Source organism: Serinus canaria, chromosome 3, assembly GCF_022539315.1.
Source record: "Serinus canaria isolate serCan28SL12 chromosome 3, serCan2020, whole genome shotgun sequence".
NCBI classification, from domain to species: domain Eukaryota; kingdom Metazoa; phylum Chordata; class Aves; order Passeriformes; family Fringillidae; genus Serinus; species Serinus canaria.
Window position 1 is genome coordinate 34,299,267 of NC_066316.1, and position 20,525 is coordinate 34,319,791.

Below are 20,525 nucleotides of genomic sequence, written 5' to 3' on the forward strand. Positions count from 1 at the left end.
ATTGCAGAATTAGGTGGCAGTAAGTAGCTTGTGTTTGACCCAAACTTGAACCTTCCAGGCCACTAGAAGCCATTTGATGGGATTTCTAGGAGCTGTCCTGAGAGACCTTGTAAACTCCAGATGCCAAAGAGATCCTGTTTATGGAAGTAATGGGCTCATCTTCCAAAACTGGCAAGGCTTTTAAACTCTAAGCTTGTAAGGCTCCAGATGGACCAGAGCTATACCACGCCGAGTATTCAGATTTTGGAGGGGAAAATCTGTGTGTGCAGCAGTCAGTGTTGTATGGGATTGTGCAGGGCAGGCTTTACACACAGGAGGTCAGTTTGTGCCAAAGGGGTGGTAGAAAAATAAGTCTGAGTCTCAGAGCTGCCCTTGTCTCATGTTTGCCGTGACTGAGCCCCAGTTTGTATCTAACACTCTTTTCAAGGTCAGAGGAAACAGGGTACAAGAGGGTAAAGGAGAGATTACCTCAGTATCCAAGTATTTTATGCCACTTTTACATTTTAATTTGATGTTGGCAGTGTGGATTTCTCCCTATGCATCTTTTGACTGTGCTGGGCCACGGAGCTGCTCTGTCTTGCTGTACCTCCCAAAGGCACATTACCCCCATCCCTGCTTCCTGCCATGCTTTTGTTGGCTGGGGCAAACATGGTGCAGGTAGTGGAGGAAAGGCTGGAACTGCACTTCCAACCTTCCAGGTTGCAAGGCTTGCTCTTCCTTTGAATCTGAGATGCCAGTGAGGCTGTGGCATGGGAATATGTGTTCATTAGAACAGAGCTCTGTGCAAGCTGGAGGCTGAGCAGGACTAGGAGAAGTCTGTAGCAAACCAGGGATGGACAGTCCCAGGCAAATTCCAACAACCAAGTCAAAAATCAAAGTAGTGGAGCAAAGAAACCTGGGTTGGCAAGTTCTGTAGTGAGCAGGGAGGCATGGAGGCAGGAAATGATGAGAACAGTGGTTTAAGTGCAGTTTAGAGGGATCCTTGTGAATAATGAGAACTGATTTGACAAGAAAAGGAGCTACTCTGTGCACAAAATACGCCTGGCCACCTGTACCTTGGTCAGCACCCTTGACAGGTTAAGTAGTCAGGGATAACTTGGGGAGAAAGGCAGCATCCAAAAATAAACACCAGTTGTTCTCCCTGGTGCCAGGATGGAATGTGTGTCCAGTGCTTCCCGAAGGCATGAGCCTTACTGGTGTTCCTGCTGGAGAAGAGATTTCAATGCCCTCTCTAGCACTTACACTACCACTGTCTCATGTTCTTTCAGTGCTTTTCTGTTTACTGCCCTATTAAGGCACAGCTGGGAATGAAATCTGTCTAGTGCACCATGGTAGGCAGTGCCCAGCTTGGAGTCCCTGTTTGAAAACAGAAAATAGATGCAACCATTGACCCCATCCAGGCAATTGCTGCCTGATGCTTGGTTGCAAGCTCAGTGCTTCGACATGGCACCAAGGATCATGACATGATTTATGACTGCAGTGTTCACAGAAGCACTGGAGTTAGAGCCAAGCCTCATCCAGGGTCCAAACTGCTGTGCAAGAGAGGATTGCTTGAAGAGCTGGGATGGGAGAGAACAAGTGAGCCTGTGGCCCTTGGGGTGTGCTGGGTTAAGAGCTGTTGGACAGAGCAGAAGCCCTAGTAGGGCAGGCAGGAACCAGCGGTCGTGTGGCACACTAGTCACATCAGTGTTTTTCCATTTAGCAGTTTTGGCACATCAAGTCTTTGAAGCAGGGGTCTGGCAATGGAGCAGAGTCTCCATTATTATTTATGTTACTCAGTCTTTGACAAGCAGAAGATAATGGGGAAAGAACAGCAAGAACTAGGGCAGCAGTTTTGCCCCTGCTCTCATGCTCTAATCTAAATCTCATGCTCTAAAAATCCTGCTTTTCTTTTGCTCCTGTGAGCTATTGCCAGTGCCAGTGGCTGGAAATGGAAAGGGTGTGCTCATTCTGACTGTGCTCTGTTTCATAGCTGTTTACTTTTGAGGTGTCTTTTGCAGGCAAACTACCAATGCTCAGTGAGAGGTAGATCTGGGAGTCTCTGTGAGCCAGGATGGACAGGAGAACATCTGAGTCTGTTCAGTCAAGCCAAACTCTGGTTAATATCAACAATCAGAAATTCTGGCCTGAATAATAGCAGTGGGTCCTAAAGGCTCCTCAGACAGAGAGAACTGCTTTATGTGTGGTCATGACATCAAAACTGTATTTGTACTTTCTATATTTTTTAATTTATCCAGCTCTTCTCTTTTGGAATGAAGAAGAGGTCAGGAGAATTCAGGAATATAGGTACTGACATGCTGGACATAATCCTAGAAATGAAGTCTGTGAAATCAGAAGTGGGTCTCTGCCACTCCAGCTCACAATAACCCGTTCTTAGCTGTGATCACTTTAATATTTTGGGAATTAATTTATGCTTAGAACTTTAGTAAAGAAAATTGTTAAGAAAGATGGATTCAAATTACAATTAAGTGACCACTGAAAAAACACTGGAAAATTAGTGAAGATTTTGTTTTGGAGTCCTTGGTTGGTTTTTTGGTTTTGTTTTGTTTGGGGTTTGTTTTCAAGTTTTTTACTAAATTACTTGTCTTGTTAAAGCAAATAGAACCTTCCCACTGATTTCAGTGTTGCCAAAACTTTACTCTCAACACGCCTATCTTCCTGACTGGGGAACCTCAAAGAGGGTTTCCTAATTGCTAGTAAAGACAATAAAGGCCTCCTCTGTGCTCAGCCTGTGGGAATAGGAAATAAAAAAGAAAGCAACAAGCTGAACCAAGTCAGCAGGCACATTAGGTACTGAATGATGCAGATTTCCACAGAATTTAAACCCTTTTGAATTGTGTGGTCACTTCTGTAAATCCTGCCATGCACATACGTAGCTGCACATTTGTCTTGATAGGATTAACCCCTCCAGCCCCTGCCTTTACTCAGCACTCACAACTAAATTTTACTTAATTGTGCTTCCCTGCAAGACCTGAATTACCCAAAAGATACTTGCCCTGCCATGTTCTTGGCTGTGAATTACTTGGCACTGGGGATGACTGCAGTAATGTGAGAGGAAAGCTGAGTTGAAAGCACTCAGAAATAGCTATGGAGCATGAAAGCTAATGATAGCCCAGCTCCCTTTTCACTCAAAAGCAATCATATCCCCATGCTCAGAACGTTTCAAACAGTTGAAAATATTCTCCTTTTCTTGACTGCACAGCTGAGCAATTGCACAGTGTATGGAAAAACACCTCAATATACTTGCATTGCAGGCTGTGGGCTGGACTGGGAGCAGGCTCCTGGACTGAGATGCAGAACTCTGAGCAGCTGCCATTCTGCTGTCAATAACAAGTGGCAAGCCAGGAATAACATCACATGTATGCCAGGCTCAGAACCACAGCCCGGGATTTTTGAGAGAAGGATGCTTTAACGTATGTCAGCATTTCAGAGCTTTCAGCCCTAAGCTTAGATGGCTCTGCAGCCCTCTGCATTGTGTATTTTACAACTAAACCAAGCCTCCCTTTGAAAGAGTATGACAGAAAAGGAAGTAATAGGAAAACATGATTCAAACAGCAAAATCTTCATCTCAAGTTTTGCAAAACCCAGATTTTGTCACAGCTGAAATGGGCAGATACTCACTAGAAACACTTTCTCAGAACTGTGGGTGATCAGCATCTTTGACATTCAGGACAAGCATCTGGTTTTTCAGTTTAAATCCAGACTTGGATTCAGTCATTGAGTTTGCTGAGGCTTGAAAGTTTATTGAATCATTGCTGCCCTAAACCACACTGTGCTGCATGCCTTGTGGCATATTTACTTACTGCACCATACTTACTTGCTGCTGCAGCTACCACAGATGCATACGCTGGGTGGACACTGCTAGAACCTAAAAATAAGAGATTTTAATTTCACCTATTGAAGGGAATCCCCACAATGCTAATGAATAACAATAAATGAAGAAGGAAAGATTAAGGAAAATCAGGTGTGCAAAAAAAGGATGAGAATTCCTTCACAGTGTTTTAATCTTAAAAATTCAAAAGCTGTTACAAAAAATATGTTACAGCTTTAATCTAATGAAAGTTATCACAAAATTAATTCTAAAATGAGTCTTCACCTATTGGTTGATCTCTCAGTCTAGATGTGAGAATCAAAGAACTATTTATTGACTTCTACACCTGAAAATCATCACAGCATTTGGGGATGGAGAGCTTACTCTCCCATGAATTGGTCTGCTGGACTTAAACATTTTTTTTCCATTCCTAGTATTTCTACATTGAATTCCTGAACTCATGATCCTCTAAATCGTGGTATATCCAGCTGTATATCTTGTTCCTTAAATTTTAGGAGAGCTGTCGGTCAGGAGGAAAGCAATGCAAACATCCACGCTACTGACCCATATCTCTGACCCTGTGCAGTCCAGGTCTAGTCTTGGCTGGAGCTGCTGTGGTTCTGGGTGCTGCAGGTGTTGTGGTGGGCTGTGGCACTGTGGTGGAAGGCTCTGTCCTCGTGGTGGTGGTCGGTGTGCGGGTTGTGGTGGCCATTTCTGTGGCTGGGGTCGGCGCCGGAGTTGTCTGATGCTCTTTGCGGACTGTGTGCCCTGTAGGAACATTGACATGTCACTGTGGCTGGATGTGGGACATGTATGGAAGCGTCAGCAGCAGCACTCAATGTTTAAGGCAACCCAGAAACTGGCATTCTCTTCAGGATGCCCACAAGCACCCTCAATGCAGAGCCATTAGTGCCTTCATTGTGGATGTGTAGTGCAGGTGTCTGCGTGACACTCTGCTCTCAGAGGGTGCTGACAGCAGCCTGTTGCAGCATTAATGCTCCCCCTACACATTTCTGCTTTGCCCAGGAACACTTATCAAACTGACAGATGTCTCAGACCTATGAAATGGTTCAACCAGCCAGTTGCAGATTCTGTTTTGGCATCATCCTTTCTCAGTGTAATTAAGCACTTGGAAGGTCCATATAAATGGAAATCAGCTGGCATCTGGTAGTAAGGATGGCCAATCTGAGTCATAGACGAGAAAAAAATGGCAGCACTGAAATGTTTTTGACAGAAAGACAACTTTTAGATAAAGATGATTTGGGGGAGAGGGTCAGAGCCAGAACGGGGAGCGTCAGGGCTTTGGCTGAGGAGAGTGGGGAAGATCACCACCTGGAAGGTGCCAATCTCAACTAAGATTGACTCATCTCACAGTTGCTACTACTTTTAAAATGTATCATCTGTTGTGAGAACAGTGACAATTCTAGTTTCAAAATATACATCCTAAATATCCTTATAAAAATAGTCAACAAGCTTAGACTCTTCCAAGTCACTTTCTCAAAAAAGGTTCTTCACTGTTATCTTTTCCATCCAGCTACAAAAAACTGCCCTGAAATATATTCCATGTTAACCTTGGTCTTGCTCTTCTCCTGGCTGCTGATAGCCCTGGGGATGGCCTGACACACTGTTTACATGGAAAGGGAATGGTGCACACTGCATTCACGGCTGCACAGCACCAGCTTGTGTTCTACTGCTATTTCTGGATGTTCTCTTGGAAGGCACCGTTGTGAAACTGTCTGGTGGACTAATTATCACCTAATGCTAGGCAGTGAAAAACTCAGATCTCAGACAGTTTTAATGGAATAATGCTGAAAGAGGGCTCAGAAGAAAAACAAAACAACTCAGCTGAAAAAATCAGCATGAATGGCTCCTTTTGGGCTGAACAGTGCACGGCTCCATGAAACTGTGCTAAAAGAAAGAAAACAGAGGGCACAGTGAGTCCTCCCCTGTGATCCTGTGCTGCTGGAGTAAGGAGCAGGCACACTGGCCAGCTTCATACCCCAGTCTGTGAGGAGCAAGGAAGCTGGAAGCTAACAGTAATAGCAGAAAACCTGAGGAAGCAGCATAGTAAGAGCAAAGAAAAGATGTTGCCTTGGTGCATGTTGGCTGGGTTTCTCCTTTAAACACAAGGGGAAGCTGTTCCCAGTGCTCCTGGAGGCAGGATACCCATCTCTTTCACAGTATCTTCAAAGGGTTTGCAGGGCACGTGCCCTGCATAGGAGATTGCCAAGAATCATAATGCAAGATTTTCAAGTTCACAAAACCTGAACTCATCCAAAGCACAGGCAGAAATTAACCTCTGTGGGCGCCCTCTTCTCTGAATTAGGAGAAGCCCTTCAAGCTCCATTTCAGTTTGGTTTGGTGGGAAAGGGGCTGTGGAGAGAAGGTTGGATGGGGGAGGAAAAGCTGTCTGTGTAACCAGTGTCAAAATGCTCCCTATAAGCACCCACAGGCAGATTAGGGGGTTGGATACTGAAAAGAGCACCAAGATCCCCAGCCCTTACCTTGATCTGATGCTTTTTCTGATGTGTTAGCAGTGTCTGCACTCTTCGTACCTTTTAGGTCTTGCTCTGGCTTTTTAGGCTCTGAAGCAAAATTGAGCACATTAGAAAAGGCAGCTCTGTAAAGAAAATAATTTCAAGTCTCCCATTTAGAGATTATCAGTCCCCAAAGGAAGGCATCCTGTCACATGCCATTAGGTAGGTTTGGCAGTCCAATCAGAGCTTTATCACCTACTAGGAAAAAGCAACGACTAGGGAGTAGTCACTTTCATGCCAAACTTTGGCATTTTTACAGCCAAAAAGCTCCTGTCAGTATCCATAGAATTTCTGGAGTGAGCAAGAAGTATGGGGGTTTGCCACCAATAAGCCAATACTCATGAGATTTAATGCATCATACTTTTTTCCTCTGAGCAGCAACATGTTCTGAGAACCAGGGTCATGATGTGTGTACATCGTTTGGGAAATACTTGCTAATGTGCAATCTTTCAGTCACTAATTCATGTTCAGATGCTTTTCTTTCTTGCCTGACATTTTGAGATCATTATGGGGCCAAATCCTGAATGCCATGGACTGGCTTAGAAGAAAAAGGGAGATTTTTTGTTGTTTTTTTTATTTCTAAGACCCAGAGACACCAACATACTTGGAATACTCATTATAGTTTATTTACTGCTACCTCACAAAATAATCTGCTTCTGCTTTTTTATCTGACTGGAGGATTTTCTTCTTCCCTTTTTTGTTGTGGTTTTGTCTTCATTCTTTAGGTCTTTTGGCAGCATCAAGCTGTTAGAGAATTTACTGCAATGTTAATGTTTTCCTAAAATTTTGTATTGTTTTTTCTAAACATCTTTTAATAGTTTTGAGCAGCTGTGAAGAGTTACAATTTTGGGAAGGCTTTTCTTGCCGTGCCCAGAATTTGAGAAGCCCTGTAACCACCAGGGGAATTTAAAGAAGTGTCAGGGACTATGAATCTCTGGCATCTCTGGGATGAGGACTAAAATTCCATCTCTGACAGCTGATCAGGTATGAAGCAAGATTTTTTGTTAATCTGACAGCAGTGAGTGTAATACTCAAAGGACTGCTTTTGCCTCCTGCAGATAATGGATTTAAGTATCAAAGTGAACAGTGTGGTCTCTGTAATTAAAATTAAGAGAAAAAAGTAGTTTTTTTAATATTAAAAGTAAGTAGGAAATTCCCTTTCACAAAATGGCCCTGGCTGCATATTACAGAGGCTTTTATCTTAGAGACAAGCTGTTTCTAACAGAGAACAGCTGGGATGGCTGAGCTGAGGTGGCAGATCTAAGGAGGGCTGATAGGGCCAAGTAGGGCTTGAGGAAGATGGATTGTGAGCAATGGATCCCTCTGCTACCTGTGGGACAAGGATGGGCAAAAATCAGGCAGTGACATTGGGTTTGATAAAACAGTTGCTTGCTCCTCTGATAATCCTGGCCTTTCTCTGCAGGAATGCACTGTCTTTGTTGCTAGAATCCTGGCTTTTCATTCACACTATTTGATTCAGGAACAAACTGGAGACTTGTGTCTTTGATTTGCTGCAGGAACAAGCTCCTGGTATTTTGTTTGTGTGACAGAACCCTGACTGATGATGCTCCCCATTTCTACACTGATTCTTATGTTACGTGGCTTTTGGCACTGGTGGAAGAGACCATTGCTTACAGCCTGCTAAGCTGAGTCCTGGCTGTGATTGTCTCTGGTCTGCTCTGAAATGTTTGGGCTGATATTTCAAGTGTGGCTACAGCTGGGAATGCTGAGCTATGATTTAATGAACATTTCTCAGAAGAGGTCAATATTCCTAAGGTATTGCCCTCCCTTCTAGCAGAGCGTAAGTTTTGGGGCAAGTAATTTCTGCATATGTGGTCAAGAAATATACAAATCTGTACCTATTTTATTGTAAATGCAAAGGTATTACAAACCAAAGGCATGGAATTGAGCTGCACATATTTGGTCTGAGCAACTATAGCTTTGAGACTTAAATTTGCTTTTGTTTAAGTGAAAATATAAAGATGAAGGGCAACGAAGCTGGTGAAGGGGCTGGAGCACAAATCTTATGATTTGTGGGAACTCAGGGAACTCAGTTGGGGGAACTCAATTGTTCTAGCCTGGAAAAAAACCCCCCAGGGCTCAGAGGGGCCTTAATGGCTCTCTACATGCACCTGAAAGGAGGTTGTAGGTGGGGGATGGGGCAGTTAAGAGGAAATGGCTTCAGGTTGCTCCAAGGGAGGTTTAGACTGCATATTAGAAGGGATTTCTTCACAGAAAGTGTTGTCAAGCTTTGGAGGCTTTCCAGGGAAGTGATGGAGTTACCATCCCTGGAGATATTTGAAAGACATGAAGATGTGGCACTTCAGGACGCGGTTATGATGGACTTGGCAGTGCTGAGTTGCACTTGATGACCTTTTCTGACCACAGTGATTTATGTTTCTGTGAGAAAAGAGCTCTGTACTTTTCTTCCAAGGACCAAACAATAACCTACAGGAGAAGAAGAGGTCTCCAAGTACCCTCTCTGTGGTCTTGGATGAATGCATCCAATGTTTGGCATTTGAGTTCATGGAGCTACAGCATGTTTCCTTATGCCACTGCTCACAGTGGATAAGCCCAGGAAGGCTCAGGCTCAGCAAAAGGACTGCGTAAAGGAAGTGCACTGTAGTATGGGACATTATTTGCTTTTGGTTTGCATCCCCAAGGGAGAGTCTGAACCTTAGATAGCTGTAACAGAGAGAAAAAACAAGTGTCATTTCAGTGACAGAGGTAATCCATGTGCACTAGAATGTCAGCTACCCACCAGCGTGAAACTTGATCAAAGACCTCTTAAACAACTAAATTATTTAAACTGAGCTGAGTCTTACAGAGGAGGATGCTGACTAAAATGATTATCCAGAGTTCTTTATTGTAGCTTTCTTAGTTAAGCTGCTGTGCCTTACCATCTCTTTCATTTGTATTACATTACTCTTTAATATTATACTCTCAGCTCTGACTATCCCAAGAGATAACATGAGTAGCATTAGGAGAAAACAACATGTATAGCCTCAAATATTTGCCTATAACCAGTAACCCATCATATTCAGTAACAGATCCAAAGCAAGGGGGAAACCACTTGGAAACGGAAGTCTGTGAAACATGGTATGACCAAAAAATAGAAATTGTCTGAGATGATTTCCATATGCTTAGGATAAAAAAATGCCATGAGTGATTTGGATGCCATACTAATGAATGCATGAACTTCTGCCTCTGAATAGTTATGTCTTTGTATTATACAACTGAGAAGTTATGACAGATAGCTGTGAATGGATGTAAGGGATAGTCAGTCACAAATACTTGCCTGATTTAACAGCTGTACTTTTTGAAGAAGAATATTCAAGGGTTGATGGATATGTCACACCTTTTCTTGGCTTGCCCTCTACAAAAAATATATATTAAAAGGCATCACAAAATATTCTAAGTTTTCTTGATAAATTTCTCATTTAACATAGGCATTCAGAATCAGACCCCTCTTCTTTGCTGCCCGACTCATTTTCATGAAGATTTCTTTCATCTGATGGTAGAATCTCAAAACCATACCCCTAAAAATATTGGTGCCCAAATCCAGAATCATAAAAAAGGAGTTGCCATGAAAACACAGTGCTGGGAAGGATTTGCAGAGGCCAGTTAGTTCATTCTTTTGCTCTCAAATAATATTAAGCACAAGGGGACCATTCCCAAAAGACATCTGTACAACTTTTAATTAAACACTCAGCTTCCCTAGGCAGCCTTCTCCAATGCCTGACTATGCAGTTGACTTGGAAAGCATGTTTGATGTGGGATTCATTTCATCACGCACACAGCATTCTTCTCTGACCTCACTTCTGCAAGATGCCATTTCTGGCAGCAGTCTTTTGCAGTAATAACAGTGAGAGAAGGCTGTGCTTGTGTGTGGGAACATATGGTGCCTATATTTAGATCTAAAATGAGAGTCCTCTCTTGAAACAACGAGGTATGTCTCCCAATTAAGCTTTAAACCACAAATCTTTTTAGTGCCAGAGCAGACACCATCTCTGTTGGTACGTGTGGCCATGCAGTTCCACCTCTTGGGACAGTTTTTACAGTCACATACATCCCTGAATGAGAAGTGTTGCAGAAAAGCCCAGCAGGGAATACTGCTTTGGCCTCTAGGAGTTGAGGGATGTAGGTCTTCCGGACCCTGGTGACTGTCTCTGTGAGATGCTGTGCTGTGTCATGTGTCTGGACCACCTCTGGTGAGACCTTCCTCCACCTCCTGCAAACCCTGAGTCATGATGATCTCTCCTCTATTCCCTTGGGGGATTCTTTAAGGAGGTACATATGGCACTGCAGGCATGTCAGTTGTCATCCCAGGTGATCAGCATACCCAGCAGCACTGAGTAGAATTGATAACTACAGACTGAGCCACTCCTGGGAACTGGGAACTGTTTCTCCTGGGATGGTGATGCCTTAAGTTTTTAGGTTTCATATTTTTCAGACCCTATGTTGAATTAGTGCGTAACTCTGAACTCCATAAAAAGTATTAGTAAGCTCCCTTCACATTTTTGTCAGGTAAAACAATCCTGACAGGCCTGAGAACCAAGGACACCTTGTGCCTCAGGCCCCAAAAAGTATAAACAAAAGTGAATCAGGGCAGGAAGCAAACCCGGGGAATATGACTTCATTACCTGAATTAACCTCTGATATGCAAATAGACCAAACTTATGTCTGTCTTAGAAACTGGGGAGGGTCATCCCTCTGGGGTGTAGCCTCTGTGAGGCTTTTCCACTGCCCAAGGTGTATCTATTGAAGGCCTTTAATAAAAAACACCCACTTTATTCTCTTATCTCTCTCTAGCCTCTAGGTGGCCACTCCGAGGCATCAATGGCACACAAAGAAAGGCACGTGCTAGAGGAACTCTAATCAGCAGGGATGTCCATGGAGCTGGAGAGTCCCTGCCTTTTGTCCCTTTCCATGTCTTTATCTCCTTTATTTTGCTCTTCTCTTCTCATCTGAAATTTCAGATGTCATTACAAAACCACAGATAAAGAAGTTGGAGTTACTAATGAGGTAATGATGAAAAGAGCTATTTTCCATTTCTCATTTACAGTGACATAAGCTGAGAGCAGCTCCACTAAATTCAGCAGTGATCCACCAAAGACCAGAGCTGCTAAGTTAGCACGAGTGGACAAACTGGAAAGAGTTTCCTTCTTGCCTTCTGGGCTTCTCTCACAGAAGCTGGTTTAAGTGAAGGGCAGCAGGATTTCACATCCACTTCTCTCTGAGCTAAAACTGGGATCAAGACTAGGGAGATCTGCTAATTTGGTAGAAGGACAGAAAAGTTACAGGATCACAGTTGATTTCTAAATGCTTTCCTTTATCCCAAACAGAGAATGAGTTTTCAGCATGAGCAGTTGATACATGGATGCAGCAATAGCATGATAATCTGATCTTAATCTGTGCTAAACTGATTTCTAATGCAAACCTGAAGCCTGCTGCTGTGAAAACACACCAGCTAGGATGGGGAGGCTGGATTCTAGGACTTTTGATCAATAGCAATTTGTGACCAAGAGGTTGGCCTGAGGCCTGACCTGAATGTGGCCCTGCTCTCTGGGGCAATGCTAATATGTCTTTTTCACTATCGGGAAAAAGTTACATCTAGGTTAGAGTTTGCTTAACACACGTAAAAATGTGCTTTCATGTGGGCTGAAAACATCAGCTTTGGCCACTGAAATACAAGCTCTGGCATGGTGGCTGCTCTGGTGCAGTGGCTGCTCACCCTCTCACACTGATTTGTGACTAGCAAGCCCACAAGTTCAGGACTATTTTCTTAACCCCCTAGCTGCAGAACTCCCACTAAACTGAATGGAGTCATTCAGCTGAGTGCCAAGGCATTTCAGCGCTTGAAAGTGAACACCAAAGCGTTTGCATACCTCCTGGTGTGCTGGCTGCTTTAATGGCAGAGGACAGACCTCCTCCTCCACTGCCCCTAAATCATGCCACTTTATTCCCTGGCTCCCCCAAGGATTCCTCTTCCATGCTCTTTTGTGTGGATGTTCATTCACAATTTAAACATCACCAACTCGGTGACAATACCCCAACTAGGAACAAGCTGTTGGCACATTTCCACAGGTCTGCTCTGATAAAAGAGAATTCAGCTGGAGAACAGGGGACTCAGTTCTAAAGCTCTAAAACTGTCCTGAAATTAATGCCTTAGGTGACTTTATATTTTTTATTGGGCAATGCTTTATGCAGCTCTGGCTTCTTATGACTCATAATCATAAAAAATCCATCCCCAAGTCCTTTCTTTCTGAGGAGATCTGTATGCATTCAGCCTCAGGCTGCTGAGATGAGTAGCACAGCCTTCCTGGTTTTAGTATTCTAATTTTCTCTAAAATTCTAAATTTCTCACATTTTCAGTAGGTATAGTGAAAGTTTTCTTCCTGTTCTCATGTAAAATATGGAATGTATGTTATATGATATGTGAGATTTCCACTTGAGTTAATTTATAAATTAAGAGTTCTATTGTCATGACTGAGAGCACTCAGTGTGCACAGAATTAAGTGCACAAGGGACAAATCTCATCCTGCCTACACATACCCAAGTTTCTCATAATCTCCTTTGATATGCTCTTGTAACTTTCTCTTGTATCTTCTTTGATAGTGTCTCATTAATTAAGAATAAAGACTTATTAACATAGATAAAAAATTCCTACAGTTTCATGAAAGAATTTCATCCAGTTTTACGGGATGACAACTGAGCAGCTGCTGAGGTTAAAAAAAAAAATAAAATCCTATTTCCCACTTATGTACCAGAATTACAACGTGCTGTTTGCTGGAGAAAAAAATCTGCAACAAGTACAAGTAGCAATTCAGCTATTCCAGGAAATTCCTACTCATCCAGAATTAATCCTTCTCATAATATGGTATACCCATGGCAGACTACTGTAAACAAGTGCATCCAAATACATGAATGCAAAATTAAGATGACAGTTTGTTTTGGTCAGTTTCTCAAACCTCTTTTGCTGTCTACAGATTTTCACATGAAAAGGACATTATTTTTAGTAGCTGCTCAGTTGCTTGAGCTGATTTTTCCAGGAATGATGTAGTTAGGTAACATCGATTGGCTGTACCTATCTTAAACCTCCAAAAGTGCAGACCAGCAAGAACCGGCCCAGTGTATCAAGAAGTTAGAGTTAGAATTTTTATGTAAAGCAAGGTCAAGTAAACCCTCTTTCACAAAGGTAAAGTGAGTGCAAGTAGGTTTAAGATAATCTGAAGCTGGTACAAAGGGGATCTAATTTGCAAAAAAAGCCTTTTAAAATCTGTGAATTTTGTTGGTAAATGCAAGTGAGTTCCTGTATATACTATGGGGAGGAAAAAGGAATGAGAATTAAAGCAAGATGGGTTTACCTGCACTGATTGGATATCAAAACTATTTGGCCAACAGAGGGGGAGAGAGTTCCTGACACACTTGGGACGCACCAGTCAAATTGCTTAATATAAGGTTTGCATACATACAGTAGGGCTGTATGGGGTTTGGCACAAGTCTGAAGTCATTTCAGGAGATACAAATTCAGGGGCAGGCTGAGAATGCTTCAAATGGCCAAAAGGCCTTTCAGTTCCCTCAGGGGGAAGAGCAGGAGATTTCATGCATCAATAGCTGGAGTTAAGGTGCCTTCCAAGGCTCAGTCCAGAGCAGCCACCACCTCCTGCAGTGGGCTCAGAGCTGCCCCGGGCTGAGCACACAAGCCCAGAACGAGAAGTGTCTCAAAAGCACAATTCCTGCCAAAGCTGGGGTGTGGCAGGGCCGGTGGCGATTACCAGGTGTGTAAAACGAGGGGCTGCTTCCCCTCTGCCCACTGCTGCTCAGCAGTCAGCGGTGGGGAGCAGGTACCTGACACCAGGAAGGATTCCCTCCAGCGGGGCAGTGACAGCGACCGGACACCATTGGAGAAGCTCCCGCGGTATCCGGAGTGCCCGGCGACTTTCTGGACAAGAACCTTCCCGCCCGTGTTGTCGATGACACCGCTGCAAGGAGGAAACAGAGTGTCTGAGGGGAGAAACGCCACAAAAGCCTTCAAAAAACCCCTTCTACAGTGCAAGAGGTATGAAGTGATTCCTTTCACCTCTGAACCAGGGCTGGTGGCGGGGCTGGGATGTCACTGCCAAGACTGCTGCTAAGAAATATTTGTGCTCCTTCCACGTAAAGAAGAGCAGTTTGTGGCAAAGTGCTGTCAGGATCTGTTTGCTCTTCCCACTGATCTGCTGGTCCTCTGTTTAAGCTTGACCTAGTTGCACACAAGAAAAAGCTACTGCCTTCTTTACAATTCCTGCAAGCTTGATTGAATGACTGAAGATACAGGCAGAGGTTCTCAGAGGAATTTCCAGGCCAAACACGTGACAGAATGTGTTTTCTTTGACTCTCAGTATGTGTTTTCTGCAAAAATCCAAGCATGTTTCTGACCTCAGCCCAGAGTAAACTGGACACAATATTGCTGGAAACTAGAAAACCTGCCAGACTCCAGGTGTGGTGCACATCAAATGGTGTTTAACACACACTGTAACATGTACCTCCAGACAAACAGAAATCCTTCAGTGCATGCAGCCTGCTCTGGCATCACTAGGACAGCAGGTCAACCGGGAAGCAGCTGCAGCTGCAAGGGAGTTGTAGGGCTGGCAGCAATGAGCAGGCAGGAAAATAAGTACTGGGCAGCAAACAGGATTTTGAGAAGTGTATTTTTCTTGTGGTGATTGTGAGAAGCTGCTGTTAAAATAAATGTATGGAGAAGAAATTCACTGTCTGTGGAATTGCAAGGTAACAAAGCCAAAAAAAAAGCTGTCAAATAAGAAAAACTGAAGTCCTCACTCAAACAATATAGCCAGCCAGGCTGCAGGGAGATTGCAGTTCTACCAGTAGTTTTAAACTTCCCTTTGGGACTAATTCTGCATGCCGAGACAATTCTCACTGTGCACGAGTGTCTGAGGGAGGAATTTGGGGCTGCAAAGCCGTCCCCCGGCAGTGATGTCCGCAGCGAGGGCAGAGCCGCAGCCGGGAGGTGGCAGCGCTGCGCACACAGCACCTCAGCCTGGGCAGCGAGCAGTGCAGAGCCCGGGGGACAGTCCCAAAGCCTTAACCCTCCCACTTTGCCCGGGATCCCAGGTATTTCACAAAGCCAGGAGCACAGCATAGCTCAAATAACTCCAGACTAAGGCAAGTTGTCAATCAGGCTTTAGAAGTTCTTGCTGCATTTTTAGCTGGATGCATCCTGCCTGTGCATCCCCGCTCCAGCTGCAGGGTGTTCTGGTTGTGCAGTTATTCGCCATTAGAATTTTATGCACATTTTTGCATGGCTAATAAAACTCTGAAAAACTTTTGCTACAAAATTTATGTTACTCATTTCCTTGTGCAGTGTCCTTTTATGTAGCAGGAAAGCACATTGCTCAGCCTTTGAAGTCAGGGACAATTAAATCCAAACCCAGAGAACCAAACCAATCCCAGAAGTATGTGAGTTATATGTATTCATCACTGGTGATTTGTCTATTTTTTCTGAAGATTTATTAGTAGTAGCAGCTCCATCTCTGTCTTCCACTTGAATAATAATAGTACAATAGTAATTTGTTATGCATGAATGAGAGATCTGGAAATCTCAAGACACTTCTCCAAAGGTTGAGAAACTTCTTCAAATACAACTAATTTCTATAGGAATACAGGATTGACAGCACCTTGTAAGAATGGATCCATTCCATCACACATGGAATTTCTCTCAGGTTTTCTACAGCAGCCTGCAATCAAACCTACAAGTGGGAACTGTAAAGAATTTGAAAAGTCCAAGTTCCCTGCACTGAAATGAGAGTTTTGTCAGAGTGCCTCACTCATTTCAACTCACTCACCTGTGAATTGCAGCGTTGCAGACACTGGAGAAAGAAGCATAAATGTCTGTGCCATAGACACGGTGTTTTACATCTTGACATCCAGGAGGGCATTTTGCAATGAATTCTGGATTGATTATCTTCCCTGCCTTGACATCACAGTCAATCTGGGGTACATCTGTGAGTGCAAAATCTTGGTAAAGTCAGACTGAATGCTTTCATGGCTGAGAGATCTTGTCATGAAACAGTGAGTAACTGAGTGACAGGGATGCCCTCCTCCCAAGCCTTCACATCAATGGTTTTGGGACACAAGACATCTGTGTCTTCTCCATCTACAACATAACACATAATAACCCCTATACCAAGGGACGTGGCAGTAACTCAGGACAGAATAAGGAAGCCTGTGGGTATTTCTGACCTTCAGTGTTTGCTTCTCTGAAGGAAATATCTGGTATGACACTTAGCTGGAGAGAGAAAGAAATGTAGTCACCCAGCCTGTGGTTAACACGTGGGAAGGAGGGGGTGGGGATGCTTCCCAAGCCTCCCACTGAGCTCATGTAGCTCCATTCCATCTTTATGTCAGGCTGAAGTCACAGCCCATTATCTTGCCCTTAATTTTTAAAACTTTCTGCTGGGTACAATTTACTTTGAACAAGGGATTTAAGTGTGCATTTGTAACCTCGCAGCAGGCTTGTTTGTCAGCTACATGAGCAAAATAACCCGTGGGCAGAAATGCTGCTGCAGCAGAATAGCTGAACGTTAAACACCCGAGTGCACAGAGATGCACCAGTTGTCTCACACCAATCAGCTACGAGTGCTTTGTGTACATCTGGTCCATTTCATGTATTTATTTCTCTCTCTCTCTCTCTTTGAAAACCTTAGTGCTTGCTTTGGTCCTTGTGTAGTACCTAATGACCTGCAAAGACACATTTCAGCAGTGAATTACAAACTTCTCCCTCTATAAATGTTAAGTGGAACACACTTTACTCAGTGATTTGTTTTCAATAAAAGAATCTTTTAGCTAACATGTAATGCCATTGACTCTAGACAATTGTGAAGAGTCACCAGAATAAAATCTCACTTTGCACCTTTCTTATGCACTGGACATGTCTGCTGGAAAACAGCCAAAAATTCTACTGAGACCACTTACATAACTTAGCCTTTTTTGTCTTCTTTGTGGCTTCCTTGGCTGTGTGTGTACATGTCAGAAACACACCTAGAACAAATAAACATAGTATCAGGAAAAAGGTGGCCTATCAACATCAGTCACCACAAGCTCCTCTGCATGAGATTTCTCAAATTTGAATCAAGAGGGTGAAAACCTAAAATAGGAATATTCTCAGCCACATTTAGGTTTCTACTTGGTGGCTAACTTTGCAGTCAAGATGGCATCTGCTGTGGGGAAGTTCTATGAAGGGGATTGAAGATCACTTCAGTTCACACATTCATCTATGCAACTCAGTATCTAAAGATGCCATGGAGTCCATGTGGTCCAGAAAACCACAAAAATATTTCCACAAGCAGTGGGAACTCTTTGTAATTGGTGCAATATGGATGCTAATGAAACAATGTGCTCTGTGCATAAAGCTGGGAATTTTGGGAGGCAAAAATTCTTCTTAATAACCATTTGGAAAGGTTATTCTCTAATTTTGTGTAGTGACATTTCACTCACTGGTGGCAGCAGGTGAGGGATACTGGGCAGTGTTACAGACTGTGTGAGGTTCAAGGGTGGTGTGTCCCAGCAAGGGCATCCATTTTCTTCAGTAAGCAGGTTTATAATTTGAAAAGTGTAAAATATGCTCTTACATTAAAAGACACATCCCAATATATGCATGTAGCTTACCATGTTATGTTGACTTGCTAAGTGATGACATATAAAATCTTTTTATTCTCTGTGCTCATCTTATAAGCATTGTATTATGGGTAATTGATAGCTTCATTACAAATATCTTGACTTTCCTATTCACCTTTCCCTTCTCCTTCCCTTTCAAAGGGAATTGAAACTCTCTATGATGTGTCAGCTGATCCTTTTATCCTTTGTTAAACTAATCTTACTAGAATGTGCAACAGAAGCAATTTCCTTCTTTTGTGCTCTTCTCCCCCTAGACTGATTGCAGAGAGTTTATAGACTTAATCACACCTAGAGCTTGCTCAAAAGTGACAGCAGTCTCTCACTGTCTGAAGTGTCAGTGCACAGGTGCAGTATTTGGGCCTTTTGCCACTGGTGCAGTTGTGTAACCATGGCAAATTTGTAGTTAGTTTAAAAAAAAGGAATGCATGACTGGAAAATAAAGTGCAATATCTCAACTACTGGGAATGCTGCAGCACAATCTAATGTGGGGAAAGTAATTTATGTAGAAGAACTACTTAGAATGCTGTAATTTGAACTAAGAACAACTGTCCTGACAGACTTGAGGATAACAGCTAGAGGGAATATTGCCTGGGAATGTCACAACAAGAGTGTTCATGTAAGATGAATTGCAAGTTCTGGAGTTTCTACATGTTCCTAAAAAGTGAGATCCTGTCTGACTTGCCAGGGGAAAGAGAAGAGGACACATTTATAACCTTTTGGTACCATCTTATTTATGGAAAGAAGAAGAAAAGGGAGAATTGAAACAGCTGATTTTTCTTTGGAGGGAATCTTTACATTGCAGACACTTTTCAGGCCCACCTGAGATGGACTGCATGGAGCTGGTCACGTACTGGGGAGATCTCTGCAAGTAATTAATATGTTTTTCTATGCCAAAGCCATGAAGTTTTTATAGCCTGTTTCTGAAAATCTCTGCCAAGTCTTACACCCGCCACTGAGAGCTTCATCAGCCGTGGAGTCCAAAGGGAAGAGAATTAGTCAGTGGCCACTGGGCATCCAGGATGGGATAAACTACATAAACTACAAATTGCAGCCCATCAACTGTACTTACCCAAGAAGGTTGCAATGGCTGTGGCCTTCATGGTGAGTAAAGCAAAACCTGGATGTGTCGCTAAGGAGCACTGAAAAGGAAAAGAGGAATACATCAGGCTGCATTGGAGGTGTTGCAGATGACACTGGAATGGTGGGGGCAGAGGGACTGTGTGCTCTTCTTTAACCTTTCACAGTCCTCACATGCTGCATCCTCTTATGACACTTTTTAGAGTAACTGATATCCCCAGAGGAGGTGGTGCTTGGGCTATCACACTCCCATGGACAAATTTTTACTTCTCTCCAAAATTTGTCTTTTGCTCCAGAAACCAAGATTTCACATACTTATTTCAGAAGCCAGTGTCAGAAGAGGGCATGATGGGCATGGGCATGTTCTGACATCTATTCAAATCTGTTCACTGCTCTTCTGAGAAATAATCACAGCATCGTCCTTTCTGCACATCAAAGCACACCAGGTAATCTCACATGGATATGGGGAACATAAATCCATTTTCTCCTGAAAGGTGTTGCGTGAAGTATTTTGCAATTGTTCCATCATTTGTGAGCCAAATTACTGGTTTCTTTCATTTTCTGAGGATGTGTATGTGTATACTTGTATGTGAGAACCTGAGATTAAGAGGATTCTGTCAGAACATCTGGAAAACATTTATTCTGGGTCTGCATACATGGTTCATGACCCCTGCCATCCCTGAAGCTCTTGGCCAGGCTACAGGAATTCCAGCTTATCAGAGATAATCCCTCTCAGCCCCTCCTGAGCATCACCTGCTGCTTTTGCTATTATGTCATGATTGTTGAGGGAATCCTGTGTGGGGCACTCATAGTTAATCAAAGTCATTAAAGTACTACATAATGTTTGACAAATAGAGCAAAAAGTCTGAAAGGGAGAATACGTTTGTCTGTTGTACAGGGAGAATATCAAGGATCAAAATAAACTTGATCTTCAGAGAAACATTACATGCTTACAAGTGGAAATATTTGTTTTTAAAAAAAGAGCTAGCTATCCAGAAAGAAAATAGGAATGTTAAATAAGAATGCTAAAACTGGTTATGACCAGGGAAAGCAAGATATCCTCTTCCTGGAAAAATGGCAGATTTCATCTGATTTCACATGGCAATTCATAGACTCAGAAGCAGGGCTTTGGTACCCCTAGAAAGAAATTTAGAGAACAAGGCACATACAGGGGAGTAAGAGGGGAAAAAAAAAATCTGCATTCTGTCTTCATATAAAATGTTTCTATATTTTTACTTTAATTGCTCTTCTTTTTCAAGCAAGCCACATGCTATGAATGAGGAGGACTAAAATAGTATGCTAATCTAAACTGAGTTCAGCCACTTCTGGGTCTACATAATTTATAACTCTATTCACAGAGAGCACATCCACCTCTTATTTTTGCTCCTGTGCTACAGCTGGAGAACTTCAAGTGCCAGGAT

General features: G+C 43.0%; 1 protein-coding gene across 2 annotated transcripts in view; it reads right to left on the bottom strand.

The window, feature by feature from the left end:
* VIT (vitrin) overlaps positions 1-19,142 on the bottom strand; it is a 36,700-nt gene extending 17,558 nt beyond the window's left edge. The window contains exons 1-8 of one of the 2 annotated variants that reach the window (XM_050972336.1): positions 19,097-19,142; positions 17,326-17,391; positions 16,197-16,353; positions 14,200-14,333; positions 9,647-9,724; positions 6,316-6,396; positions 4,376-4,579; positions 3,818-3,868 (exon numbers count right to left, since the gene is read on the bottom strand). In XM_050972336.1, coding sequence (XP_050828293.1) covers positions 3,818-3,868; positions 4,376-4,579; positions 6,316-6,396; positions 9,647-9,724; positions 14,200-14,333; positions 16,197-16,353; positions 17,326-17,391; positions 19,097-19,127 — 802 coding nt within the window. In that variant the 5' untranslated portion in view covers positions 19,128-19,142. The remainder of the gene's footprint in view (positions 1-3,817; positions 3,869-4,375; positions 4,580-6,315; positions 6,397-9,646; positions 9,725-14,199; positions 14,334-16,196; positions 16,354-17,325; positions 17,392-19,096) is intronic. The other variant, XM_030236587.2, reaches the window with a different exon arrangement.
* Positions 19,143-20,525: the final 1,383 nt, after the last annotated feature.